General features: G+C 46.3%; 1 protein-coding gene across 1 annotated transcript in view; it reads right to left on the reverse strand.

The window, feature by feature from the left end:
- Positions 1–20,935, reverse strand: part of LOC115094735 (adhesion G-protein coupled receptor G4-like) — a 225,188-nt gene that overhangs the window by 20,971 nt on the left and 183,282 nt on the right. The window contains exons 6-7 of the mRNA XM_029607994.1: positions 10,671–10,802; positions 465–559 (exon numbers count right to left, since the gene is read on the reverse strand). Coding sequence (XP_029463854.1) covers positions 465–559; positions 10,671–10,802 — 227 coding nt within the window. The remainder of the gene's footprint in view (positions 1–464; positions 560–10,670; positions 10,803–20,935) is intronic.

The raw sequence follows: 20,935 nt of genomic DNA on the forward strand, positions 1-20,935 counted from the left end.
CTCCAGGGTAGAAATACCCCATCTCCATCCATGCTCTTCCTCTCTCCAGGTAAAAAGCATTTTCCCCATGTTTAATCAGCTGTCTGAAGATTTAATTCCCTCAATGTGCATTGTGGAACACATTGAGAGGAGGTCTTCTTGGGAGTGTGTTTAGGTCAGGGGAGGAAAAGTACTAGTGTGGATAACATTTTTAAATCTTCACATCTGTTTTTTCAGCATAAAATGAAAGGGCAGAAAAAGCAAGTAGAAGTGATTCTCTACCCTTACTTTGTATATGCAACAGATTTCAAATCAGAAGCACACATGCAACTTTGAACATTGGAGCAAAGCCTCTTATTAAAACATATGCATGATCTTTCTCCTAGACTGGACAATCTGAAAATTGACACCCCTCTAAAAGTAGATCTATTTGAAAATTATTATGGTTTTTCAGATTAGTAAATAAACAAATATATTTTCATTACCCATGCTTCAGTCAGCGTTGATATATTTTCAATAATGCTACCATCATCATCTGTGTCCGGAACTGTAATGATGATTCGGATGATATAGAATGTAACTGCAAATCAAAACACAGTTAAGATTCAATGGAAAAAGTGTAGAATCAGGCACTTAGGGAACAGAAATCTGAGGGAGTGATACACAATGAGTGGTGAGATGCTGATGTGCATGGACCAAGAGAGAGCCCTTAGGCTGATAGTGTTCGTTGATCTCAAGGCTGTGAAACAGTGTGATAAGGCAGTGGCCAGTGCTAGAGGAATGCTAAAGTGCATAGCAGGAAATATAACCAGCTACAATATTGTGTTCACTTCTGGAGGCCGTATCTCAGGAAGGATAGAAATAGCCTAGAGACCATCCAGAAAGCTAGCAAAATAGTGTGGGGTCTGCACGAAAAAACATATGAGATGAAACTTAAGAACATAAATATCAGGCCTGGCACAACCGGGTGTGCATACCGTGCATTTGCATGGAGCGGAACACCCAGGGAGGCAGAGGGCCGTTGGCAGCAGGAAAGGCCGTGGGCCACCGGCAGAGCCTAACCAGCTGGCGGCTGAATAAAGAGAGAGTGCTAGTAATGGAAGGAGAGGCCCATGCGTGCGCACACACCCATGCACTGCTTCCACTCCCTCTCCCTCCCAAGCAGGAGGATCAGTGGGCCACAGAGGCGTACTAAGGGGGGAGGGGGGGTGGCGAGGGGGTCGGTCTGCCCCAGGCGATGGATGCCATTGCCGCGGTCCTGTGGCAGCACAAAGTAATTTGCTGGCGGGGTTCCTACTCCCCACTAGCAAAAGTGAAGTCCTGTGTTGCCGCTGGCTTTTCCCCAGAGCTGGCAGATAAAAAAGCCCTGCCATGCTGCTGGCCTTTCCAGGATCCAGCGGCAGATGAAGAGGTCCTGCTCTGCAGCCAGTGGCCGAAGTAGAGGTCCATAAATGTGCAAGAGATTGAGAGATTGGCCCTGTGAGAATGAATGCCTGTGTATGAGAGGGTGTTTGTGTGTGTGAGGGGGGGGGGGGGTGTATGTGTGAGGGTGCCTGTATCTGTGTGTGTATGAGAGGGTGCCTTTGTATGTGAAGGTGTCCATGTGTGTGAGGGTGCCTGTGTGTGTGTGTGTATGTATAAGTGGGCCTGTGTGTGTGTGAGACACTGTGTAAGAGCCTATGTGTGTGTCTATATGAGAGCTTCTGTGTGTGTCTGTGTGAAAACTTGTGTGGCTGTGAATGTGTCTGTGTGAAAGCCTGTGTGTTTGTGTATGCTTTGTGCCTGTGAAAACCTGTGTGTCACATATAGGCTCTCACAGTCATGCACGCACACACACACACAATGTATCTGTGAGGGCGAGGGAAAGGCAGCCTGTGTATGTTAGAGAGAGGGAATGTGTGAGAGAATGAATGTGTTATTGTGCATGTGTGAGAGAGAGAAGATAAATTTTGTGCGGCCCTACCTCCCCCAATCCACGACAGTCTCAGGGTGACTGGAAATCAGATCCCAGGTATGGAGAACAGATTTTTAAATCTTTATTAGTTTTAATTATTAGGTGTAATTTGATGATTCTGCTCTTTTGAAATATTTTTTTTTGGGGGGGAATAGAATATTTTTTTAATTAGATTTTTTATTCATCAGATTTTGAAAAATATTTTTGGTATTTGGGACATTTTTTATATTCTATTCATTAACTGGTTTGAAATATTCTTTTTATGAATATGACTTTACTATTATGAATAATGTTTTATATTTCTTGATTTTATTATTTAATGTTCTTATGAAGAATGGTAATGCTTCTGTTTTTCCATTATTGCTCTGCATGTAGAGGTTGGCTTGTTGTGGGTTGCAATTCAGCTCTTGAAAGCACGTTTCTGTTGATACTTTCTGATCTCTTTATTCTGTATTTGGTCAGGGTCTCTCTGTGTTCTGCATATGTGACCGATGTGAGGTATTTCCTGACATATAATTTCTGTGTAGGGATCTATAGCAGCCTGGTTTCCTAATAGCTTTTATTGGTGTTATAGGGCCTGGTGTAATATGTGCAGTGTTGCCTTTTCATAGATAAAGTTATTAGGGTTGTTTTGGTATGGAAGGTTTACTATATTGTAATGGTAATTCTGTTTGTTCATAGCTTTTTGAGAGCCAAGCTCACACCCAATACACATTACAAAAAGTCTAATTCCACAGGAGTTCCAAGTGTCTTTTTGCAGAGTTTTCTGGCTGGCACCACAGGAGTGCATGTAAATATAATATGCATGTTGTAAGTGTTATTTTTGCCTCAGAAGACTGTACTCTTGAATGTTCTTTTTCAAGTGCAATTTGTTATAAATGCATAATTTAATTGTGTGTGTCTGTAAAGGGTGTGGGAGTGTGTGGGGGTGGGGGTGGGGGTGGGGGGTGGGTGTGCAAGACTGTGTGGTTTGCCTAGGGTACCCAATACACTTCCTTATCAATGGGTTCTGGGTTAGGGGGGGCTTGTCAGTTTTTAAAAATATAGATTGCAGGACAGAGCTGGGCTTTATTTGATGGGCCCAGGACAGACACTGAATGAATCGGGGGGTGGGTCAGCACACTAATTTTTCACACAGGGCAGCAAAAAACCTAGCACAGCCCTGATAAATATGTACACCCTAAAAGAGAGGAAAGACAGAGGAGGCATGATTCAGATATTTAAAAACTGAAAAATATTAATGCACAAGATGCAAACCTTTTTCAGTGGAAAATAAATTGTAGAACTAAGGGTCATGATATGAAGCTCCAAGGAAGCTCAGGATCAACTTCAAAAACTACTTTTTCACAGAAAGGGTGGTGGATGCCTGGAATATCCTGCAGGAAGGAGTTGCAGAGACTAAAACACTAATGCAAAAAAGGAAAATTGTTTCTTACCTGCTAATTTTTGTTCCTGTAGTACCACGGATCAGTCCAGACCATGGGTTGAGCTTCCTGTCCAGCAGGTGGAGACAGACCAAAGCTGTGAGGGTATCCTATATCAGGACAGAGCCTACCCTACACCCCTTCAGTATAAAGTACTTTCAAAGCAGATATAACTTTCCAAAGATCAAGCAAACAATAAGAAAAAACTAACAAATTGAACAAGTAAACAACTGAAAGGATTCCGTATGAATAAAAATGCTTTGCATACAATTTTTTTTTTTATCTATTAGATGCTTCCGGTGCCTTTAATAATAGTAGACAACAAATCAAATAATGGAAAAAACCTGTAGAAAAAGCAGAACATTCGAGCGGATGTATCATATCTAGTATGGGCGGGTGTCTGGACTGATCACAGGAACGAAAATTAGCAGGTAAGAACCAATTTTCCTTTCCCTGTATGTACCCGGATCAGTCCAGACAGTGCAATGTTCCAAAGCTTCCCTAAACAGGGTGGGACCGAGATAGTCCTGCTCGAAGAACCTGCCGCCCGAAGGAGCCAAAAAACTGGAGCCTGCACATCCAGACGGTAATGATGAGCAAATGTATGCAGGGATTTCCAAGTAGCTGCCCTACATATTTCCTGTGGAGAGACCAATTGACTCTCCACCCAAGAAGTAGCCTGAGACCGTAAGGAATGAGCTTTTAAGTCTTCCGGCACGGGCCGACCCTTACAGATGTAAGCCGACGCAATGGCCTTTTTTAGCCAACGCACAATAGTGGCCTTGGAAGCCTTATTACCTTTATTTGGCCCACTCCACAGAACAAACAAGTGGTCAGAGACCCGGAACTCAATTGTAACCTGAAGGTAACGCAGCAAGACCCGTTTCACATCGAGGCGCCACAGATCACCCCCAGCTGAATTTGCTACTTCTGATGAAGAAAAAGCTGGAAGTTCCACGGACTGATTGACATGAAAAGAAGACACGACCTTTGGCAAGAAAGAGGGTACCGTCTTAAGGGATACCCCTAAATCCGAGAAACGTAGAAAAGGCTCTCTGCACGACAACGCTTGGAGCTCTGAGATTCTTCTGGCTGAACAAATTGATACTAAGAAGACGGTTTTGAAAGTCAAATCCTTGAGTGTAGCCCTCCTTAAGGGCTCAAAAGGAGCTTCGTAGAGTACCCGGAGAACCAAGTTAAGACTCCACGAGGGACAAGTAACCTGGACCGGAGGATTCAAGTACATGGCTCCCTTGAGGAACTGGATGACATCTGGATGAGCCGCCACTGAATAACCATCAATGATGCCTAAGAGGGAACCGAGAGCGGAGACCTGCACTCGCAAGGAACTGAACGACAACCCCTTGACGAGACCGTTCTAGAGAAAAGAAAGGACCTGGGAAACTGGAGCCTTATGAGCCTGGATACCTGAGGCGACACACGCATTTTCAAAAACCTTCCATACTCGGACATAAGCAAGCGAGGTAGTCGGCTTCCTGCCCGCAATAGAGTGGATATAACTTCTTCCTTATATCCCTTCTTTCTCAATCTCCGCCATTCAAAAGCCAGGCCACTAGACAGAAGCGATCTGCCTGATCGATAAATATGGGACCCTGCCGAAGAAGATGGGAAAAATGACCGAGGCGTAGGGGACCGTCCGTGGCTAGATTCACGAGGTCTGCAAACCACGGTCTGCGAAGCCATTCCGGAATCACTAGAATGACATGCCCGTGATGAAGCTCAATTCTTCGGAGTACTTTGCACACTAACGGCCAGGGAGGGAACATGTACAGTAGAATGTCACGGGGCCAGGGAAATACCAGGGCATCCACCCCTTCTATGCAATGTTCCCGTCTGTGGCTGAAGAACCGAGGAGCTTTCACATTGGACATGGTGGCCATCAGATCCAAGTGAGGGAGACCCCACCTGCGGATGATAGGTTCATCGCTGCATCTGACAATTCCCACTCACCTGGGTGTAACCTCTGGCGACTGAGGAAATCCGCTTGAACGTTTTCCTTCCCCACAATACAGGATGCTGCTAAGCGCTCTAGGTGACATTCCGCCCATGCAAAGAGTCTGCTGGTTTCCAGAGTGACTAGGCAACTCCTGGTGCCCCCTTGTCGATTGATGCGGAATTGTCCGACAGGACCCGCACCGCCTTGTGAAGGAGTAGGGGAAGGAAGGCCTTGAGAGCAAGGTGGACCGCTCGAGCTTCCAGTCGATTGATGTGCCAGAAAGATTGGGTCGGAGACCAATACCCCTGAGCAGACTGGGTCTGGCATACAGCTCCCCAGCTAGAGAGGCTGGCGTTCATTGTTATCACGATCCACTGCAGTGTCAGAAGGGACATCCCCTTCTGAAGATGGGCAGGTGATAGCCACCACTGCAGTTCTGCGACTTGGAGAGTGGCAGGGGCGTCTGAAACTGTTCCAGTACCGGTTTCCAGCAGGATAGCAAGGCTTTCTGTAATGGACGCATATGCACAAAAGCCCAGGGAACCAGATCGATAGTGGAGGCCATGGACCCCAGAACCTGGAGATAATCCCAGGCCATTGGCAGGGCAAGAGAGAGAAAATTGCGTACTTGGCCCCTGAGTTTGAGCGATCGATCCTCTGGAAGAAACACCCTGCCTACTTGAGTGTCAAATCGCGCCCCCCTGGGAATTCCAATGTCTGGGAGGGTTGAAGCTTGCTCTTGGGAAAGTTGATGACCCACCCCAGAGAAGTCAGACATGACAGGACTTTGCTGACCGCCAGCTGGCAAAGAGGCTTTGATTTGGCCCGGATGAGCCAATCGTCAGGTAAAGATGGACTAGGACTCCGTCTTGACTCAGGGTGGCCACCACTACCACCATTACCTTGGTGAAAATGCACAGTGCTGTGGCAAGACCAAAGGGGAGTGCTCGAAACTGAAAATGTTGGCCCAGTATCTCGAACCGAAGATACCGCTGGTGATTGCAGCAAATCGGGATGTGTAAGTAGGCTTCTGTCAGATCGAGCAAGACCAAGAATTCTCCGGATCGAACTGCTGCTATCACCGCCCTCAAGGTTTCCATACGAAAATGGGGAACCTTGAGAGCCTGGTTTACGCGCTTGAGATCCAAAATTGGACAAAAGGAGCCCTCCTTTTTGGGCACGACGCAGTAGATGGAATATTGGCCGGACCCTTGTTCTTCCACTGGGACTGGGACTATGGCCCCCAGTTCCAGCAGCCTGTGCAGGGTTTGTTCAACTGCAGGCCTCTTTTGACTTCCGCAGGGGGAGATCAGGTGAAGATCCGGTAGGTCTCGAGCAAATTCTAAGACGTAGCCTTTTTCTATCACCTCTAGGACTCACTGATCCATCGTTATGGTGGCCCATTCCCCGAGAAACTGGGACAGTCCTCCACCTAAGTCTCGAACGGAGGAATGAGCGGGTCCCATCTCATTGAGAGGAGGACTTGGTGACCGAGTGTTGCTGGCTACTATCCCTGAAAGGCCGACATCCCCGAAAGGAATGAGGCCAGGACTGAGATTGGGAAGCATTACCCCTTGGGAACAAGCCCCTTGCCCTGGTGGAAAAACGGTGTTGTCCCCTACATCTAGGTCGAGAGGGTAAGAAGGACAGACTGTTTTGGGCGGTCCTCTGGCAACTTATGAACCTTATTTTCTCCCAGGGATTTGATAAATTGCTCTAGGTCCTCACCAAAAAGCAACTGGCCCTTGAAGGGAAGGGTTCCCAACTGCACTTTGGAAGAGGCATCCGCAGACCAATTTCTCAGCCAGAGGAGGCGCCTGGCCGAGACCGCGAAGACCATTGCCTTGGCTTGCACTCGCAGAAGATCGTACAGGGCGTCTGCCCCATACGCAATTGCTACCTCCAAGTGATCCGCCTGCTCTGCCTCTGCAGACAGGAGGTCTTGGGTGCTGAGTAATTGTTGAAGCCACCTGAGGCTTGACCGCTGCATGAGACTGCCGCAGATTGTCACCCGAACTCCCAAGGACAGGACCTCAAATATGCATTTGAGGTAAAATTCCAACTTGCGGTCCTGGACATCCTATAGAGCCGTAGCCCCAACCACCGGGATGGTGGTGTGTTTGGTAACCGCTGTGGTAACCTTGGGCATCTTAAGTAGATTCAAGCAGTCCTCAGGACTGCTTGTCCAAAGCCCTCCCCACTCGGAGTTCCACCTCAGGGGACTCCCATTCCCTAAGGAGCATCAGCTTATGCATAGGGTGAAAAGGAAAAGTACATGGAAGAGCCCTAAGTCCCACCAGGACCAGGTCCATGTTGGCAGGCATTGTGGCTGTAACCGTATCCGCGGGGGGGCAACTCAATTCCCAGTTCCTGCAAAATGAAGGGACTGAGCAGTTCTAGTTCCTCCTTTTGAAATAAGTGTAGCACCCGAGGATCGTCCCCCTCGAGGGGGGGGGGTTAGGAAGCAGCGGGTCAACATCCGGATTTGGACTTGGGACCAACGGCGGCTGTGGCGGATCCAGAGGCGGCAGGTCCCCCAGGACCCCCCTAACCCTAACTGAGCCCTGGCCCTCTGGCACCTTCGGAGGTTGCGGAGGAGAAATTTGTGGGTTTTTTGGTGGGGGGGGAACCAGGGATGGATCTTTTTCCTGCTGTAAGCTGGCTAAATAGGACTTGTGAATAAGAAGCACAAATTCCGCGGAGAAACAAGACTTAGACTTCCCTGGGGGGAGGGCGGGAGGGAAAGATCAGGCACCCCCTCCGGGGCATGAGGGGGGCTCAAATCTGGAGGAGAAACTAAAAAATCGAGCTCACCTTCCTCCTGTACATCCGATTCTGCATTTGAGCCGGCTTCCAAGATGTCCACTGTTCCCGCGGTTTTCCGGGCCAGGAACGGCCTGGCTACGCGGCGAGGAACTCGCCCCCGGGTCGCTGTGGGCTAGGGGACCAATGAGGGACCTTCCCCACCTGGTAGGTACCCTGAACAGAGGCCTCCGTGGGAAAAACGTGTGGCAGACTCTCCACATGCTTTACAGGCGCTGGAACGGGGCATCAGCGCTGAAGAAAAAAAATAGCTTAAAAAGCAAAAACAGCTGAGCTGTGCAAGGCTGAAGTCGGTCAGCGGAAGAAGCAACTGAACTCTGCACGCTGCCGGAGCTATCCACAGTTCTTAAAAAGTAACAAAATCAAGTAACAAATGCAGCCCTGCTTGTACACTTTTTTTTTTTTTTTTTTTTAACTGCTCAGCTAAGTCAGGGGAAAAACACTCCCTGAGAGGATACTGTTGGATACTGTTTTACAGTGGACAGCTAGATAATGGGGGAGGGACTGGACCACCAGCATCACCCCAGATGGTCACCGGGAAAAAGGGGCCTAGGATGGGCAAGCCCCCCCCCCCCCCCCCCCGGCTCCCAGCAGAGCGAAGAGACCGAACTGTCTCTGTGAGGAATAAAAGGGAGAAAACTTTCAAAGTCCTCTTTTTTTTTTTTTTTTTTTAAACAAGAATCTAATACTTGCTTGATCTAGACCAAAAGTAAAGAAAATCCCCTCAGGGAAACTAAAGGAAGAAGAAGAAGGGGAACCGTACGTTTAGTTGCCTGCACCTGCTGGAGACAGACGAATACTGAAGGGGTGTAGGGCAGGCTGTGTCCTGATATAGGATACCCTCAAAGCTTTGGTCTGTCTCCACCTGCTGGACAGAAGGCTCAACCCACAGTCTGGACTGATCCAGGTACGTACAGGGAAAGTGTGGGATATAACTAGTGGATCCCTGGGAAAGAAGCACTGAGGTAATCTGTACAGAGCAGCAGTTACAGTTCAAAAACTGCATTGGCAATACCTTGTGTTTCCTAGAAGGCATTCAAGTAATCTGCTTGGAGTAGCAGTTATAATTTTAAACAGCAGTGGTAAAGTTGAATTGGGCCTCCAAGAAGGCTGGGGAAGCTGCATGGAGGGACCATGGATAAATCCACATTTTAACGAACATGTGGAAGCCAGATGGAGGCCATCGCTGTAACAGAATTTGGGCATGTTGGGAGGATACGGAGTTGGTAGAGAAAGGATAGGGAATTAACAGACGTGGGGAAAGGGAGCTGGTTCCCACATGAACCAGCTCTCTTTCATGATTTTGCATGTGGGAACTCATATGTGCATCTACCCAAATGTATGAAAATCAAATGGGCAGACTAGATTCTTCATTCACTGTGTTACTATGTAATTAACACTCAGTTCCATTTCCACTTTATACACCTATTCTCATGCACACACATTCCAACGTTTTTGTTCTTATGGTCATTTAGAAGCCAAATTATGTTCTTTATTGTTTCATTAATCTTTAGACAGGATAAGTTTTGCTTACGTTATTTTCTATCAAAGCTCATTCTTCCCTTGGCATTTTCTGTGAAACTATTTTGGTCTCCCAACCTAAACTGCCTCCATCAATTGGTACTCTAGGACTTGGATCACTCTCTGGATGCACTATATGCATGAGTATAAGAGAGGACAGCCCATTACGGAGCATGTTAATCAGCATCCATGCCTATTTATATTTGGGGGATGGGAAATGAAGGGTTCCATTTGTAAATCCTGTCCTCAGAATTCCAGCATCAAACGTTCATGGCTGTGATGCTAATGGTGCTCTGTAAATGATGGGAAGTTGCTACCATGAATGTATTTTTCAACAGTATTCATAGTTCCAATCAACTCAAAAGCAGGCCAAGGAGCCAAAAATGAAACCAAAATATTCTGCTCCATGATATACAGCACCAGGGCAACTAGATAAGTCTGACTTAAATTTTGTGTGGCAGAATGGAAGGGTCATGCTAGCCTGCCAAAAGTAAAATTATTTTATAAAGAACCAAAAAAAGTAATTGGGTAGCAGCTAATTTTATTTGGGTAATGAATGTTTAAAGATTCAAAATGTTGGGCTCTCCTAAGGCATTGAAAGTAGTCTGAAAGTTTGTATCTTTAAACCAGTGTTTCCCAACCCTGGCCTGGGAACCCCCAGCCAGTCGGGTTGTCAGGATATCCACAATGACTATGCCTGAGAGAAAATTTGCATGCACTGCATGAGAGAAAATTTGCATGCACTGCCTCCATAACATGTACATTTTCCGCATATTCATTGTGGATATCCTGAAAACCCAACTGGCTGGGGGGGTCCCCAGGACAGGGTTGGGACCACTGCTTTAAACATTCATTAGCCTAAGAAAGGAATCTACTTAAATAATTTGTCACCTTTTAATTAAATTTTAATTTTGTTCATTCCTAAAATATTAACCATAATCCATGAAAAAGTTAATTGCAAAAATAAAAATGTTTTCCAAAGTTATTTAAATGTTGTTTTACGGTTTAATACCATGTAATGATGCAGCAGGTGTATCAGACGTTGTAGATGTACATGCCGTAGTCAGTGATGTTGAAGTATCTGGGGACATTGAGAGGTATCCTGGGGAAGATTGATCCAATTGTATTGTTAGCGTTGAGATTCCTGCCAGATATGATAGTGATATTCGATGATACTTGAGTCTGTATATTACATATGCATAATATAAAACTGAACAAAACAGCACTAAATTCAACAACAGGTAAACATATTCTCTGCATATCAGTTACTGTGTGCACTATGACTAAATTGTCTCCTACTTATCATTGCTTTGGCAGCTGGTAGAGCAGAATTCTCATAGTGCAAATGGTCCTGAATAAAACTGGAATATTTGTAGGCTACGATACCTTTTTACTGGACCAATAAAATAATTATTTAAAGATAATGATATAAATGAAATAATAAATATTAAAAAATAATTTGGATTTTTAGTCTACCTTTCCAAATAATATTCAAGGCATTTACAGCATTATTAATAATTCAGCTAATACAATAAGTTTGCAATGTATGTGTGTTTGAGACAAAGTAGATCCCTTTTTAACTTTTGAAGTTCTGTGTACTGCAAGTTTCATTTGTACAGCACATAGAACTGCAACTACAGACTGGAATATCAGTCCAATGTGAGTCCTCTCAGCAAGATACAACCCCTTCCAACAAATCTGCAGAAGATTGGACCAGCCTGTTGGCTGAGTGGCATTTCAATTCATGACTCAGGTCTTCAGCTCACGGGTCAGCTGGGGCTAGGGATGCTGTGAAGGAAGCATTCAAGTTCCCTGGGGGGAGGGAGGGGGAGGAAGTCATAGTCATTATACAATGGCAACATCTATGGGCTGGGTTTAGGGCCCATGATTGCAAGATTTTGGAAGGACCCTTGGTGCATGTCCCTGGCCAAGGACCGTCACTGGAATAAATGGACTAGCATTAGCTGGAAGGGGATATAAAATAGAGAAAAAATTCCCCAGGTAGATGCGAATTAAGATTCATGGAACCAGATCCCAGTTTCCAAATGAGGTGGAAGGCCAAAAAAAGAAAAAAACACATAGAAGACAATACTCCTAAGATCAGATGTTAAAAGTTCACTGTACAAAATCAATACATTTTTCAGTTTAACTAAGAAGAAATATAGCTTTTGCCACATCTAATTCTTAACTGTAAAACATTTGCTTGTTTTTGTTTTATTTTTGTAACCTTGGGTCCTTGGAGTGCTACATAAAGCAAAATTGCTTACCTGTAATAGGTGTTATCCCAGGACAGCAGGATGTAGTCCTCACATAAGGGTGACGTCTGTGGACGGAGCCCTAACACGGAAAACTTTCTATCAAAGTTTCTAAAAAGCTTTGACTGGCACATTGAGTGCACTGAGCATGCCCAGCATGCCATGATCCCTGTGTCCACAGGGGTCTCTCTTCAGTCTCATTTGTAGCAAAAAGTGCGAGCGAAAATAAAATAAAATAAGAAACGTATGCGGACCCAACTCCACGGGGTGGCGGGTGGGTTTCGTGAGGACTACATCCTGCTGTCCTGGGATAACACCTATTACAGGTAAGCAATTTTGCTTTATCCCAGAACAAGCAGGATGATAGTCCTCACATATGGGTGATTAGCAAGCTACAGGCTGACTCATATTACAGCAGGCCAATAGCAGACAACTCGAGCAGAGGCACAATAATTGGGGTGCTATTGGCAATGATGAGGCAGCCTGATATCACAGCAGGTGGTTGTGGAAGGAGTTGGGGATCATAGTGGAAGAAAGCTTTTCAAGACAGGTTGGCCAAAGGCAGAGTCTTGACAGACTTTCATTGATAAGTAGTAGGGGGCTGCGAATGTGTGAAGATAGCTCCATGTCGCAGCCTAGCAGATGTCTGCAATTGGTACTGAACGATGGTGTGGTACTGATGTTGTCATGGCCGTTATAGAATGTTTCTGCACTAATCCCTAGAGAGGGAGGCCTGGTGCATCATAGCAGAATTCGATACAGTCTGCTAGTCAGTTGGAGAGAGTGTTTGCCCACTTGAACTCGCAGCTTGTCTTTTGTCAAAGAAGGGAAGAGTTAGATGGAATTCCTATGGAGTGTAGTGCGGTCTAGATAGAATGCAAGTGCACTCTTACAGTCCATGGAGTGGAAAACCCTCTCATCCTGGTGAGAGAGAGGCATTGGGAAAAAGTGGGCAGAGTATATTCTGAGTAAGGTGAGAGGCTGTGTCTACCTTAAGAAGAATATGAAAGTGAGTACGTAGGACTACTCATTCACGGAGGAATGCAGGGTTGGGTGAGTATGCAACAAGGTGTGTAACTCACTGACCCTGTTGGCAGAAGTGATGACTGTGAGGGAAAGAAGTTCCTATGCTAGACTGTTAAGTGATAGGAATGTAAAGGCTTGAACGAGGAATGTATGAGTCCTGTAAGCACTAAATGTAGGCCCCATTCCATAACCAGTGAACATAGAGGTGGCTTAATCAGTGGATAACCCATGGTAAGCTGACTCAGAAGGGGTTGAACTGTTAATCGGGCATCCCCACTCCCATGGGGTACGCCGACTTGGAACTGAGGTGTATCCATGCGGAGGATGTCTGAGGAGCAGAATCCAAGGGAGTAAGAAAAAAGGAGTGGTGTAGAAAAAAGGGCTAATACCCTTTTGTATGCGCCATGTGATAAATCATACCATTTTGAATGGTAAGATTTATGTGTGGAAGGCTGTTGTGATGCTACCAGTACCTGAGAACATCAGTGAGTCCGTAATATGAGACTGACCTGTGAGAAGGTGAATTGGTTACTGGTGTGATAGATTGAGAAGTATGGGAAAGCATACTGGTCTCGGCCAGGACGTGGGTCTTAGAACAGTGAACCCTGTCCCGGTGCAGCATAATAAGAGTGCTAGCTATGAGAGGCATCGAAAGAGACACATATAAGAGGCCTTTGTTGCAGCAAAGGCGTCCATGGGAACGCATACTGAGACATGTGTAGGGAGTAGAATCTGTCCACCATGTGGTTTGATTCAGACGCAGAGGGCAAGGTCGATTGACCTCAGCGCTAGAAGATTTTTCTCGCTACATACGTAGTCAGAGACCATTCGAGAGGATGGAAACATATATGGAGAAGGTCTGCTAGTGCGTTCAGTACGTCTGTTAGATAAGTGCCCTAGGGAAGCATGGAGCGTACAAGGACCAAAGGCTAGAGCTGCACAGTTTCCTAGCAGAGCAGCTAAGAGGTTGTTCGTGCTTGTGTGTTGGAAATACCACAGTGTCACTATGCTGACTGTCTGTATGCACAAAGGTTTGTTGCAGAGGCAGTATTTTAAGGCATAAAAGCATAACTCATTGCTCGAAGCTCCAGGAAGTTGATGTGAAACTCTGTATGGAGCGTAATAGACGCATGTTGGGTTGGGAAGATGTAGATTCAAACTTGTCAACCCTAAGTAATTGTGACCATGAGCAGGACCAGCCGAGGATTTGGTTCTAGCTCGGTAATATGGATCAGGGACGAAATCGGTTGAAGAGCTTAGATCCACTGATAATTGAAAATTCCACTGAATTTTACTCATAGCAAATCTGGAGATATGAGTAAAGTGGATAGTGAAAAAATCCTGTGGCCCAGCAATAAAAGAATTGAGGGGCTGAGGTTAGTTGCATGCACGCAGAGATGTGTAGGAATTTGCAGAATGTCTGCGTGGTTGTTGGACAGGAAGTTCATTGCAACTGTAGTATCCAGAATTGTTCTATATGGGATTTATGGTAGTTAAACAGCAATCCCAGGTAGTAGATTTATAGTGAGTCGTGGAGAAGACAGAGCTCCTTGCTTGGATTGACTGTTGTTAGGCAGTTGTCCATGCAAGGAAAAGCGTGAATGATGTTTTACTCCGTAGAGAAACAGCAGTCACTGCTAGTGATTTGATGAAATACCCAAGTTGCCGAAGCTTGAGCAACCTGCAGAACTTGGGATTGTAATATTGTGGACTCACTATGAAGCACATAGAAAGACTAGAGTAGAGAGGCAACCCACTTACTGTGGTAAGGAAAGCATGGTGACGAGAGACACCATTTTACCTGTCCCTTCTGAAAAAAGTTGACATTTCTGAGGTCCAAGATGGGTGGAGAGCATCTGCTTTCTGTTGAAAGAAAGAATAGTGAGATTAAAAACTCCCCTCCCCCACCCCCCGTGCTTTGTAGCGTCCGGTGGACTGTACCCTGAACCTTGGTACTAAGTGGTGTGGCCGCTCTGATATCCGGCAAGTTGAGAGACCAGGAGGTGTCCAACTGGCGGGGCTGATGTAATCTGGATATCAGCTAATCTCCCACTGGAACATAAGCGGTAAAAGTCTTACCCACATCTCTGTCTGCTGTGCAAGAAAACGTCGAGAGCTGTCGCCAGGTCTCGAGGTGGACTTTCAATTGAGGCTGTGTTTGCTGGATCTTGTGTCAGCAGATTAGCTAATGCATCTGGGACTTCGGGCCTTAATTAGGAACCAGAAGCCAGAGTATTATCAAGTATGGAGTCCCGTTGCTGACAATGGGAGGATGTCTCGATGCAATCCCAGGTTATTGGTAGAGAGGTTCTCTTGATATTGTGTCACACATAGTTGGCAGTAGTGATATGTGACACTAATATGGTTCTTGGAAGATAATATGACCTAGAACCTTTTGAAACCATGTGGCCCGATTTAGCAACCAGGTCTCGATGGGATTGTTGCTGAAGCGGGATTAGAGTACTTACCATCCTTCATGGTGGATCGCAGAAGGATGAGACGGTGAAGATCGATGGCTCCATGAATTTCAGGAGGCATCGAGGACAGCCTGAAGGACGTAAACGTCCAACTCAACTCTGTAATCTGATATGGTAGCGCAGGTACAAAGGAGACAGGCTAGGCGTGTCTGGTGCTTCCACATTATTTTGTGGTGGCTCAGAACCCCGCACTGGTGTCGGTGGGGAACGCCTCGGTGCCTCGGGTGCTGAGGAGCACATGACTCATGAACCCGGGCCCGCTTCGAAACTGGCTCAATGTAACCTGACGCCAGTGTGGAATCTCTCGGAGCTCGGCCCGGTCAGCACCGAGGACTGCCACCGCTGTGTGGAACAGTGGAAGTGGCAGTAGCGATGTTCTCGGCTCGATCATTCTCCAGCACTGAGTAGGATAGTTCCGATGTTCTGGATTGCGTCGGTGGTGAACGGTCACCGTGCCGGTGATGATGATTGCCACTGTGCTCGGCCCGGTCTTTCCCCAGCACCGAGGTGGATGCCCTCGCTGTCTTGGATGGCGAGTGGTGACTGACTGTTAGCATATCTGGCCTGCTCCTGGCATTATGTAGTGCCATAGGATGATACGGGGCTTTAGTTAAGAACCCGAAGTATGGAGCACTGTGTTTAGTTGAGGGCATTGCGTTTAGGTGCTATGTCAGTACTGACGGTATTGACAGCAGCATTGAAAGTGTCCTTGAGGGTATCGTCGAAAACATTGATGGAAACGTTGATGGCCCAGGCAGAGCAATGATAACATTGATGGAGACACCGACGGCATCGGCGTAGGTATTGATGGAATCGATATGGCATCGAAGAAACATCGATGGCATCGGTGAAATCGATACGTGCATCGAAAGAATCGATGGCAGCATTGATAGAAATGAAGAGAGCACCGATGGAAACAATGTGGGCACTGATGGATTGGACACAGGTGTCGAAGACATAAGTGGAATGTACACGGGCGCCGATGGAATGGATGAAATCACCATGGCCATCTGGCATGGATAAAATCGACACTGCCATCAATGGCTTCGATGGCATCGACATGGGCATCGATGGCATCAACATGGCATCAATGGCATTAACGTGGGCATCGACGTGGGCATGGATGGCATGGATGGCATCGACATGGACATCGATGGCATCGATGGAATCGACATGGACATCGATGGCATCGACCCAGGCATCAATGGCATTGACATGGGTATTGATGTAACCGACCAGGCATCGAAGGCATCAATGGAGATGACCCAGGCATTGATGGCACCACAGTGAGCATCGATGGTATCGACGTGGGCATCGATGGCATCAACATGGGCATTGATGGAATTCAAGGAGAAATCAGTGTCATGGATGTGAACATCGATGGCACTGAAAAGAATTGATGCAGGGATTGATGGAGAGGGGGGCATCGAAGGTATCAATAGAGGCAGGATGGCATGGATGGAGGTACCGACAGTATCGATGAGGGCATTAACCGCACAAAGGAACTGAGGGAATCGATGGAGGCATGGATTCAACAGCAGCTCTGACGGCAACGGTAACCGTGGATGTCCCTCTCCCAGTAGCCCTAATAACCCGGTGGAGGGTGGCAGGAGGACACTCCCAGGCTTTTGGGGCTAACTAACAGGTCGATACTGTAACGTTCGGTTGAAGATTTCCCGTCTGTAACGTGCTGGGAGCGCACAATACAGACGAGTAAGGCGATCCAGCGATACAGTCTCCAGTTTCACGCGTCCTTAGCGCTTCGTAAAATAGACACATAACCCTTTCCACACGCAGCATGTATATGATGAGTAAATGAACGAATTAGCTGTATAATGAAGGAATTAGCTATTCCCCTCCGATACTGTAACGGGCACTGATATTATCTCCTTAGTAACCCGCTGTTTTGCCGCGGCCTTAACGTGTTAGTTTACCGCCTCCCCCTAGTAGGTGTTAGGACTGTGAGTCTAGTAACAAATCCATCGACACCGCTTAAGATACTCAAAAACAATAAAACACAATAAAAAAAAAAAGCGATACAGAGATGATCGAGAAAATGTAATGCTGTGGGACACATAAAACCTGTCAGAAAAAAAAATAAAAATTTTTAAATACCTGTCGGAGGGCCGCGTGGGTCCAGGCGGCGGCGGGGGGGACGGGTGGTAACGCGTTAGTTTCAGACGACCGGCGGCGGGAGCCGGGGGGTGGGTGGTCGCGTGTTAAATCTAGGCCGGGTCGCACAGACGCGCATTCATCCAGGCGGAGGAGCCGGTGGCCACCGGCTACTCCGCCTGGATGAATGAATGCGCGCCTGTGCGACCCCTGCGATTCGGCGCTCAAGGCGTGACGTCACGGCATGTGACATCACGCCTTGAGCGCCGTCGCGCCGTCACGCCTTGAGGCCATCGCGGAAAGATTAAATGATTTCTTTGCTTCGGTGTTTACTGAAGAGGATGTTGGGGAGGTACCCGTAATGGAGAAGGTTTTCATGGGTAATGATTCAGATGGACTGAATCAAATCACGGTGAACCTAGAAGATGTGGTAAGCCTGATTGACAAACTGAAGAGTAGTAAATCACCTGGACCGGATGGTATACACCCCAGAGTTCTGAAGGAACTAAAAAATGAAATTTCAGACCTATTAGTAAAAATTTGAAACTTATCATTAAGTTCATCCATTGTACCTGAAGACTGGAGGATAGCAAATGTAACCCCAATATTTAAAAAGGGCTCCAGGGGCGATCTGGGAAACTACAGACCGGTTAGCCTGACTTCAGTGCCAGGAAAAATAGTGGAAAGTGTTCTAAACATGAAAATCACAGAACATATAGAAAGACATGGTTTAATGGAACAAAGTCAGCATGGCTTTACCCAGGGCAAGTCTTGCCTCACAAATCTGCTTCACTTTTTTGAAGGAGTTAATAAACATGTGGATAAAGGTGAACCGGTAGATATAGTATACTTGGATTTTCAGAAGGCGTTTGACAAAGTTCCTCATGAGAGGCTTCTAGGAAAAGTAAAAAGTCATGGGATAGGTGGCGATGTCCTTTCGTGGATTGCAAACTGGCTAAAAGACAGGAAACAGAGAGTAGGATTAAATGGGCAATTTTCTCAGTGGAAGGGAGTGGACAGTGGAGTGCCTCAGGGATCTGTATTGGGACCCTTACTGTTCAATATATTTATAAATGATCTGGAAAGAAATACGACGAGTGAGATAATCAAATTTGCAGATGACACAAAATTGTTCAGAGTAGTTAAATCACAAGCAGATTGTGATAAATTGCAGGAAGACCTTGTGAGACTGGAAAATTGGGCATCCAAATGGCAGATGAAATTTAATGTGGATAAGTGCAAGGTGATGCATATAGGGAAAAATAACCCATGCTATAATTACACAATGTTGGGTTCCATATTAGGTGCTACAACCCAAGAAAGAGATCTAGGTGTCATAGTGGATAACACATTGAAATCGTCGGTTCAGTGTGCTGCAGCAGTCAAAAAAGCAAACAGAATGTTGGGAATTATTAGAAAAGGAATGATGAATAAAACGGAAAATGTCATAATGCCTCTGTATCGCTCCATGGTGAGACCGCACCTTGAATACTGTGTACAATTCTGGTCGCCGCATCTCAAAAAAGATATAATTGCGATGGAGAAGGTACAGAGAAGGGCTACCAAAATGATAAGGGGAATGGAACAACTCCCCTATGAGGAAAGACTAAAGAGGTTAGGACTTTTCAGCTTGGAGAAGAGACGACTGAGGGGGGATATGATAGAGGTGTTTAAAATCATGAGAGGTCTAGAACGGGTAGATGTGAATCGGTTATTTACTCTTTCGGATAGTAGAAAGACTAGGGGACACTCCATGAAGTTAGCATGGGGCACATTTAAAACTAATCGGAGAAAGTTCTTTTTTACTCAACGCACAATTAAACTCTGGAATTTGTTGCCAGTGGATGTGGTTAGTGCAGTTTGTGTAGCTGGGTTTAAAAAAGGTTTGATTAAGTTCTTATAGGAGAAGTTCATTAACTATTAATCAAGTTGACTTGGGGAATGGATTCTGCTATTACTGGCATCGGTAGCATGGGATCTTCTTGGTGTTTCGTGTTTGGTTACTTGCCAGGTTCTTGTGGCCTGGTTTGGCCTCTGTTGGAAACAGAATGCTGGACTTGATGGACCCTTGGTGTGCACTGCAATAAATAACACATGCATTATCACGGGCCCTACGAATTTTGATGAATGACCCTGTTGGTTTTAGGTAATGTTCAGAATATTTGTTGTGATTTTATTCAGAATTATATTTTGGTGAAGATTGCCTGGTCCATGTGGAGAGCTGGAAGTCATCATGGAATCCCCAAGCATCTTACAATAGCATTCACCTTGCAACTGAAACAAATGGACTGAAGAGAAATTTATCTCATCTAGAATATTCAACAATCATATGCTAATATTCTGGCCAGAATTTAGATGGGAATCTTGGAAACTCATTTTTAATTTGTTTGAACTGAAACTAAGAGAAAGAGTGGAATCTTTGTTTTTTTCTGTTTATAATTTATAAAATACTGTTCTATCCTTTCCTATTAATTGCTGGACCCCTGAGCTGAAACGAGATTGGTGCCACCTACAGGCGGGAATCTCCTGCAGGTCCTGGTCATTAGGAGGCAGGCACACTTGTTGCAGAGACCCAGCAGGACCTTCACCAATATCAACCCTTGTTTCTCGCAGGTTGAACCCTTGGGTACCGGGGCCAGCTGGACTTAGGCACTGGTCTCCGGAAGACGATGAATCCCATGAAGACAGCAGACAGAGTCAGGCGTACCAGAGGTCAGGACAGGTGGCGAGCAACGGAATCCAGGTGATGGCCAGAGGTCTGGGCAGGAAACAAGCAAGAAGAACCAAGGAACAGGCAGGAGGTCAAGGCAGGCGGCAGGCAAGATGAAATCCAAGAATGTATTGAGGTCAGAACCAGAGAAGCAGTCACGGGGTCGGAGGTCAGGAGCAGGAACTAGGAACACGGAGAGCGGATCAGGAGCAGGAACACAGAGTTAGGAGCAACCAGCTACTCTAGGCAGAGTGGGACCTGTTGCTGAGGCAGCTAGGCAGGGTTTAAATAGTTCCCCAGCCTGACGTTATTAGCTGGAGCCATGGGAAGCTTTCCCGCCACTGGCCCTTTAAATTGCAGGGAGAGCCGCGTGCGTGCGCCTAAAGGGACCGACGGGGGAATCAACGTCAGCAGAAGCAGCAGCCGAGGAGTGGGCCCAAGATGTGTGGGACCGTCAGCGGAACAATGTGGCCTGGAATGGGACAGGAGCAGGCCTCCTGCCCCTGAGGGTGAGAAACTCTGGCCGTGCACCTCTGTGGCCAGTGACCACAATAGTTCCCCTCCTCTATGCCCCCTTCCTGAGGGTTTGTGCTTCTTGGGATGTGTAAGGTGGAATTGCCTAAGTAGGCTCTTATTTAAGATGCTGGAGGCTGGCTCCCACATGTTCTCTTCTGGGCCACAACTTTCCCATGAATTT

This window comes from Rhinatrema bivittatum, chromosome 6 (genome assembly GCF_901001135.1).
Source record: "Rhinatrema bivittatum chromosome 6, aRhiBiv1.1, whole genome shotgun sequence".
NCBI classification, from domain to species: domain Eukaryota; kingdom Metazoa; phylum Chordata; class Amphibia; order Gymnophiona; family Rhinatrematidae; genus Rhinatrema; species Rhinatrema bivittatum.